Raw genomic sequence first — 8,867 nt, 5'->3', positions numbered from 1 at the left:
GGGAGATCTGAAGCAGAGACATCTGATGTTGTTATCACAAGTAATCTTTTGGTCTGTGATTGCATGACTTCTGTGTTATTTGATCCTGGATCCAGATTTTCATATGTATCTTTCTCATATGCTACTGGTCTTGATTTATGTTGTGTTTTGCTTGACATGCCTATTCGTGTCTGTACTCCTGTGGGTGAGTCTGTGATAGTTGAGAAGGTGTATAGGTCTCGTCTTGTAACTTTTGAGGGGAGCAATACTCATGTAGATTTGATTATTTTAGAGATGGGTTATTTCGACGTAATTCTGGGTATGACTTGGCTTTCTCCAAATATTGCAATTTTAGATTGTAATGCTAAAACTATGACATTAGCAACACCTGGGACAGATCCACTAGTGTGGGAGGTTTACTACATTTCCACTCCAGTTCATATCATCTCCTTTATTCGTGCTAAGAGAATGGTTACTAAGGGTTGCTTAGCTTTCTTGGCACATCTCAGGGATGAGACTTCCCAAGTACCTTCGATTGAGTCTGTCTCTATAGTCCGTGAGTTTCTGGATGTGTTTCCTGCAGACCTTCCCGATATGCCACCGTATAGGGATATTGATTTTTGTATCGATCTGGAACCGGGTACTCGCCCCATTTCCATCCCCCTTATAGAATGGCTCTAGCTGAGTTAACGGAGTCAAAGGCCCAACATCAGGAGTTGTTGGGTAAAGGTTTTATTAGACCAAGTGCATCCCCTTGAGGTGCTCCTGTCTTATTTGTGAAGAAGAAGGATGGGAGTTTTCGGATATGCATAGACTACAGGCAACTGAATAAGGTATCTATTAAGAACAAGTATCCTCTTCCTCACATTAATAATTTGTTCGATCAGTTACAAGGTGGTTGTACCTTCTCAAAAATCGATTTGAGATCTGGTTATCATCAATTAAAAATACGGGCAGCAGATGTGCCAAAGACTGCTTTTCGAACCAGGTATGGGCATTATGAATTCTTAGTAATGTATTTTTGGCTTACGAATGCCCTTGCTGCTTTCACGAGCCTGATGAACGGTGTTTTTAAGCCATATATAGACCTCTTTGTTATTGTATTTATGGATTACATACTGGTATACGCAAAGAGCAGGAAAGAACATGAGGAGCATTTGAAAATTGTATTGGGATCGTTGAGGGAGAAAAGGCTTTATGCCAAATTCTCCACGTGTGAGTTTCTGCTAGATTCAGTGTCCTTCTTGGGGCACGTGGTTTCTAAGGATGGAGTGATGGTGGATCCTTCTAAGGTTGAAGCAGTAAAGAGTTGGGTAAGACCTACTAATGTTACAGAGGTAAGGAGCTTTGTTGGTTTAGCTAGCTACTACCATCGATTTGTCAAGGGATTTTCTTCTACTGTATCCCAACTGACAAATTTGACTAAGCATAATGTTCCATTTGTATATTCGGACAAATGTGAAGAAAGCTTCCAGAACCTCAAGACCTTGTTGACTACTGCACCAATTCTTACCTTGCCAGTGGAAGGTAAGAATTTCATTGTTTACTGTGATGCATCTTATTCTGGTTTGGGTGCAGTGCTAATGTAGTAGAGGAATGTAATTTCTTATGCTTCGAGGCAACTAAAGGTGCATGAATGTAACTATCCAACCCATGATTTGGAGTTGGCTACAGTTGTGTTTGCATTAATGCAATGGAGACATTATCTATACAGGGTCAAGTGTGAAGTCTATACAGATCATCGTAGTTTACAGTATGTCTTTACCCAGAAAGATTTGAATTTGAGGCAGAGAAGGTGGATGGAACTACTGAAGGACTATGATATTACTATCTTGTATCACCCAGGAAAAGCTAATGTTGTGGCAGATGCTTTAAGTAGAAAAGCAGGGAGCATGAGAAGTCTAGCCCACCTACAGGTTTCTAGACACCCATTGGCTTGAGAGTTTCAGACTTTGGCTAATGACCTCATGAGGCTAGAAGTATTTGAGAAAGGAGGATTTTTGGCCTGTGATGAGGCAAGATCTTCTTTTCTTGACAAGATTAAGGGAAGGCAATTTGCTGATGAGAAGTAGAGTCGAATTCGGGATATGCAGTTATGAGGAGAGGCTAAAGAGGCAATAATTGCTGATGAAGGCATGTTGAGAATTAAGGGAAGGGCATGTGTGCCCCGTGTTGATGATTTGATTCACACTATACTTACAGAGGCTCATAGTTCAAGGTATTCCATGCATCCTGGTGCAACCAAGATGTATCGTGACCTAAAGAAACATTTTTTGTGGAGTAGGATGAAGCGTGACATTGTTGATTTTGTGGCCCAATGCCCAAATTGTCAGCAGGTAAAATATGAACACCAGAGGCCCGGAGGAACACTTCAGAAAATGCCCATTCCTGAATGGAAATGGGAATGAATTACAATGGATTTTGTGGTTGGTCTTCCAAAGACATTGGGTATGTTTGATTCTATTTGGGTAATTGTCGACACATAAACTAAGTCTGCTCACTTCATTCCGGCCAAGGTGACTTACAATGCAGAGTAGTTAGCCAAACTTTATATCTCGGAAATTGTTCGATTACATGGAGTTCCACTTTCCATCATATCAGATAGAGGTACGCAATTTACTTCTAATTTTGGGAGAACATTGCATGCTGAATTAGGTACTAGGTTGGATCTTAGTATTACATTTCACCCTAAGAACGATGGTAAGTCTAAGCGAACGATTCAGGTGTTTGAGGATATGCTCCGTGCATGTGTGATAGAATTTGGTGGTCATTGGGATAACATCTTACCCTTAGCAGAGTTTTAATACAATAATAGCTACCACTCAAGTATTGATATGGCCCCATTCGAGGCATTGTATGGGAGGAGATGTAGGTCTCCCATTCGTTGGTTTGATGCATTTGAGGTTAGACCTTGGGGTACTGACCTTCTGAGGGAATCATTAGAGAAAGTGAAATTTATTCAAGAAAAGCTATTAGCAGCTCAAAGTAGGCAGAATGAATATGCAGATCAAAAGGTTAGATACTTGGATTTCATGGAGGGTGAACAAGTCTTGCTGAAGGATTCACCCATAAAGGGTGTGATGCGGTTCGGTAAGAGAGGTAAGCTTAGTCCGAGGTATATTGGACCATTTGAAGTACTTAAGCGTGTGGGGGGAGGTAGCCTATGAATTAGCCTTACCTCTAGGATTGTCAGGAGTGCACCCGGTACCTCATGTGTCTATGCTGAAAAAATATCATGGTGATGGAAACTACATTATTCAGTGGGATTCATTTCTTCTTGATGAGAATCTGTCTTATGAGGAGGAGCCGGTTGCTATTCTCGATAGGGAGGTCCGCAAGTTGAGATCAAAGGAGATTGCATCTATCGAGGTTCAGTGAAAGAATCGTCCAGTTGAAGAGTCCACTTGGGAGAATGAGGCTGATATGCAAGAAAGATATCCATATCTTTTTACAGACTCAGGTACTCTTTCTCATCCTTGCTTTTCTTCCTGTGATCGTTCGGGGACAAACGATGGGTAAATTGGTATCTAATGTAACAACCTGCTTTGTCGGTTCGAGCAGTAGAATTACTTTTGATAAAAATTGACTGGGTCGGCGGATCATTCAACGAACCGTCATGGTCACGACGGATCGTGATGGGCCCCGTCGTCCCATACTTGTGAAAATTCTCCTGTTGCCCTTCTCATTACCCTCGACGACATGTAGGACGAACCGTCATGGTCACGACGGTCTGTCGAGGGTCTTCATTCCAAAACACTTCAACTCTGAAATCAGGGTACTGGGATCAACTCTCTGAACTTCACGACGGAAATGCAGCACGGACCGTCGTAGAGACGACGGACCGTCGTAGAGACGACGGACTGTCACAAATTTCATTACTAAATTTAACTCTCTGGACTTTGTGATGGACCTCCAGGACGGCCCGTCATAGATACGACAGACCGTCACGAGCTTCGTGACCCCGACTTGTTCAGATTTCCACTAAAAGTTTTAAAGGTGTGTTTCACACTATTCATGATTTTAATTATGAAATTAGTGGGATAAATTTAAGAATCTATTACTTGGCGGTTTAAGAAGTTAGTATAGAAAGAAATAGTGGGTTACTTTTATCATAACGGATTATTTGATAACTAGGGTAAAAGATAAAGGATTTGGAGAAGAAAGATAAAAAGAAAAGAAAGAGGGGAGAACGAGCGAGAGAAAGAGAACAAAGAGGAATGCAAAGGATTTGGTAAGTAGCTTGTTTGATCAGGATTCTTCGGTGGAGGAAGGTTATGGTTTATTTCTATGTGATAGATAAACTCTAAATAGCAATTGATATGTATTAGGTGGTATTGTAAAGTCTTATATATGCTGGATTGTGTGGTTGCATGTTGCGATTATGTAATTGTGATGGATTAGAATATTGAGACTGTTGAATCTTAAACATTAAATCCTCTCTATTAAGATGACGCCTTGACGTAAAGAAGGCTTGATGAACTAAAATAATGAGATAAATGGAACGGGTGTCACGTTCCGACATGTAGTATTAGGGGATCAGAGTGTAACATTCCGACATGTAGTATTAGGAGATCGGAGTGTCACATTATGACATTTAGTCTTAGGGGATCGGAGTGTCATGTTCCGACACGTAGTATTATGGGATCGGAGTGTCACGTTCCGACACGTAGTATTAAGGGATCTGGTGTCACGTTCCGACACGTAGAATTAGGGGATCGGAGTGTCACGTTCCTACATGATAATAATAAAGAGAAGTAATCTTGAAATGTGTTAATATACTCAAATTCGAAGAACCTATTTCCCAAATGAGTATGGTGTGGAGGTTTGAGTTCTCCAGGAAATGCTTGGTGTTGTTGCCAATGGTTATTGTACTTGTTGATTGTCACCTTTTAAGTATCATAGTTTATTTTATATTATTATTCAGTATATATATTGCTTTCTATTCTGAGTTGGCTGATGATATCTACTCAGTACTTGTTCCTTGTATTGACCCCTACTTGTAATTTTCTTCTTTGTTATTTGTGGAGTGCAGCAAGCGTGCCATCGACTTTGACTCGCCGTCAACTCTAGCCAGTCTCCAGCATATCAGATTTCAGGGTGAGCTGTTGTTCCTAGCTCGGACTGGATTCTGTCATTCACGTCTTGATGTCCTTGAAGTTCGGACATGGACCATCTATTTACTTATTTTAGCTTCTTAAATACTCTTAGATTTAGAAATTTGAGGATAGATGTTCTTGGTGAGATGACTTCCAGATTTTGGGGATGAAAGTTGATAAACTTTAGAATCTTATAAATTAGTTATATTAATAAGATTTTGAGTCTTCCACATTATATTTTGTCCATTATGGTTGAAATATTGGTAAATGTTGGGGTTTAGATTTGCTGGTTCGCTCACATTGGAGGATAAGTGTGGGTGTCACTTGCGGCTCATTTTGGGTCGTGACACTAATGTTGATAGATAAAGATATTTACACAGTTGAATTCAAAAGCTCAAGTTTTTCATGGTAAAGGTTTGTGGTAGTGTATTTTTTCAAGGTATGAATCGGTAAGGTAAGAAAGGATCGATCACATTGAGTATAAAAAAATAGGACATACTTAAAAGTTGGGTAGTACAGTTGGTTACTTTTGATGGTTACACCTAGGGGGTTTCACATAATGTTTTTATTTAGAGTATTAGGTAAAAATTCCATGGACTTTTGGTCAAATGATAAGATTGGTAAGCGAGTCAATGAAAAAAAAAATTGATGTATTGAAGAGTTCAAGGTATTTGATATATTTGACATGGAAATAATTTTAAAATGTGAAATAATAAGATCTTTCATATAAATCCTTGGTTTGTAGTTTAAAGTTGTATTGATTTTTGCCTATGAATTTAGATATGACTGTGAAATATGAAATAGTACATACTTATAGGAATTATCAACACCTTTTCTAAAGATTGAATTTTGTTTGGGTGACTAGTATTGATGTGGGAAACATTATATGTGGTATTATTGAGCTAGATTGTTCAAATTATGATAGGTAACTTATTGATGTTCAATGGTGTGGACCTACAATTTTACATAATTAATGAGGATTTTGATGAATTTGAAACTACTTTGTTGATGGGATGATTCAAGTTTTTTTGATGTGTTACATAGGTATTTGATGCTGGGTTCAGTTTATAGTATACATAATTATTGGGTGATGAGGGATTTCTCAAATTTTGTCACGAGGCATATGACGAGAGTGAATGGTAGTTATAACATGATGTGTGAAAGTTTGTAAGGAATTGACTATGGGGGTGATTTAATAACTTTATCTCAATGGGAAAGTACTATTAGATTTGGAATAAGTGTATCAGCCTTGTTGGACTCATATCTATTATGGGAGCTTAAATTTAATGAGAAGGAATCATAGTTCAAAATTAATGAGACTATAATGTGCTTGCTATGAAATTTAAAACTAGTGACGGTTTTTACTGATATTAAGAGTATTGGATCTAATGGATGTGATAAGTTTTGGGGTTTTACAAATCAAGCAAGTATAATATTGTTAAGGAGACTAGACAACTTGATTGTGAGTGGAAAAAAAAATAAGGAGATTAGTCATATGAATGAAAATATTTGATATGGGAACTATGGAAGAAGTATTAAGTGTTATTCTACCTTGGTTCAGTATATTCTAATGGGACTACCTACTTCATTTGGATACGATTTGAAGTGTTATTAGGTGCTTCTACCCACATATATTTTCATATTTTTGGGTTAATTACTAGTGGTGGATCGGGTGTACCAATCCTGTGATTGTCCTCTTGGTAGGATGACATTTTTTGTTAGACATTCATACAAAATTATGGATGATTTGCTATTGTTTGGAAAGTTTAAGCATAGTAGAGGTTTTACACAAAAAATCTTGTTTAATAGTTCATAGAAGTGCTACCATGGATACCTACAATTGTGTGATAGTCTTAGTATTCATCTCATCATCGAGGTCACAATTCGAATATGTGTGATCTAATGAAGGGATCATTAGGTATAACTCTACCATTATTAAAGGTGGTCTACAATAATAGCTATTGATATAACATTTTGATACTATGGTTCGAGGTTCTATTATCTTAAGTGAATTGCTAGTTAAGTGACTACTTGATGTTGTTCTTCTTTGGGTTCGATAAGTTTGATACTCCCTTGATGAGTGTTCAATGTCTAAACATCAATGTTTTATAACTTAAGTTTGTGGGAAAGTTTTTTGGTGAAAATGAAATCTTGATATGATTTGTGATGGTTTGTGCGTTATGAGTGTGGTTATTGGCTATAGTTCACTTCTAGTAGTAGTTGGTATCGATTCAGAATTTTATTTTGGTTATGTGGGAAAAATTTATCCTAATGGTTGTATTAGGGTCTAGTAGGTTTTAATTTAGATTGAGTTCATTGTTAATTTGTGTATTGATGATCACTCTTGATATAGATATCCCAAAGTTTAATTTGAATGTTCATTTCTTAGTAGTTAATCGTGAGGGAATGGTCTTAAGAATTAGCGAACCTAGAAAGACGAACATCGACTGGTAGATCATAATTTACACTTATGGTAATGTTGGTTATTCTTCCTTCCTCTTCTCTATTTTCGACGACAAACATGTTTTTTAGTGGTGGATAATGTAGTTACCCAGAAGTTCTTTTTTTTTAAAAATATTCATCTAACTAAAGTGAATTAATTGGTGGTTGATTTTTGAATAATTGAGTTAATTTGTGACTAATGAACTAAGTCCCTACTCAGTACGTGTTCCTTGTACTGACCCTTACATGTATTTTCGTATTTGTTCTTTTGTGGAGTGCAGCAAGTGTACCATCGACTTCGACTCGCCCTCAGCTCAAGCTAGTCTCCAGCACATCAGAGTTCAGGGTGAGCTATTAATTCTAGCTCGTTCTGGATTCTCTCATTCACGTCTTGATGTCTTCGAATTTCGGACATGGACCATCTTTTTTCTTATTTTGTTTAAAACATTATATTTATGTTATAACGCATAAGTTCTTTAAAAAAATATAAATGAATATTCATCTAACTAGAGTGAATTAATTGGTGGTTGATTTTTGAATAATTAAGTTAATTTGTTACTAATGAACTAAGTCCCTAATTTATTTAATGACCTATAATACTTGACCCATTTATATTAAAATAAGTAGTAATAGTAGGGTTTGTAATTTTAAATTATAATTAATTGAGAGACAAACAAAAAAGAACTTGATGAGAACTCTCGGCTATAGCGAGGGCAGCGATAACGACAATTTGAGAGTCACCTGTACATTCAAGGTAATCATTCGAATTAAATGAATATAGATTTCTATGATAGAAATTTTATTTATAATTCTTTGAAGTTTCTTTTATTCAAGATTTAGTGGGAAAAATTGATTGTGAGTTAATGTTAATCTACGGATTAGTAAATAACTATGCCTGGAAAAGATTGACATTTTATTTCATGTTGCTTTGTATACGTTTAAGGTTAAGTGAAACAATCCTATTGTTTTACAGTTATAAATTAAATCCCTGTTTTTAAATAATAAAGGTAATTGTTCAAGAAAAAAACAAAAGGAAAAATCAAGTAAATTATCTATAAGATTGCTAGTTAAATTCATCAGAATTCGTGACCCTTTATACTTGAGTTATCCCTTATATACTGGTATACATATATAAAATTAAATGTTGAGTGTATTATATTATTTGAAAACTATTAGGGTGGTAGTGTTTGGAGAAGATATGACTTAACTAGACTTGGAATTTGAAGGAGATTGAAAGACCAGACATGTTCATTGGTATCAACATTTACGAACTTGATTATAAATTTAAGTGAGTTTTTAGGTCAAGGCTAAACACATAATAATGTAAGTGTTGTTAGTTATTAAGACTTA

The 8,867-nt window shown here is 36.6% G+C and overlaps 1 protein-coding gene across 1 annotated transcript; it reads left to right on the top strand.

Annotated features, from left to right (window-relative positions):
• The first annotated feature begins 992 nt into the window (after nucleotides 1–992).
• LOC138338498 (uncharacterized mitochondrial protein AtMg00860-like) lies at nucleotides 993–3,357 on the top strand. Its single transcript, XM_069289464.1, has 3 exons — nucleotides 993–1,506; nucleotides 1,825–1,895; nucleotides 3,241–3,357. The coding sequence occupies exons 1-3, from the start codon at nucleotides 993–995 to the stop codon at nucleotides 3,355–3,357; spliced, it is 702 nt and encodes a 233-aa protein (XP_069145565.1).
• The last annotated feature ends 5,510 nt before the right edge of the window (nucleotides 3,358–8,867 follow it).

Source organism: Solanum lycopersicum, chromosome 9 (genome assembly GCF_036512215.1).
Source record: "Solanum lycopersicum chromosome 9, SLM_r2.1".
NCBI lineage: Eukaryota > Viridiplantae > Streptophyta > Magnoliopsida > Solanales > Solanaceae > Solanum > Solanum lycopersicum.
This window is presented reverse-complemented; position numbering and strand designations above follow the sequence as displayed.

What these genes read in the sequence shown, in the direction of transcription:
- LOC138338498 (XM_069289464.1), top strand. Translation starts at nt 993, where the DNA reads ATGTATTTTTGGCTTACGAATGCCCTTGCTGCTTTCACGAGCCTGATG. An exon ending in TCTTACCTTGCCAGTGGAAG is followed by an intron (nt 1,507 to 1,824) that starts GTAAGAATTTCA and finishes TGTATCACCCAG; the next exon opens with GAAAAGCTAATGTTGTGGCA. An exon ending in GAAGTCTAGCCCACCTACAG is followed by an intron (nt 1,896 to 3,240) that starts GTTTCTAGACAC and finishes TACATTATTCAG; the next exon opens with TGGGATTCATTTCTTCTTGA.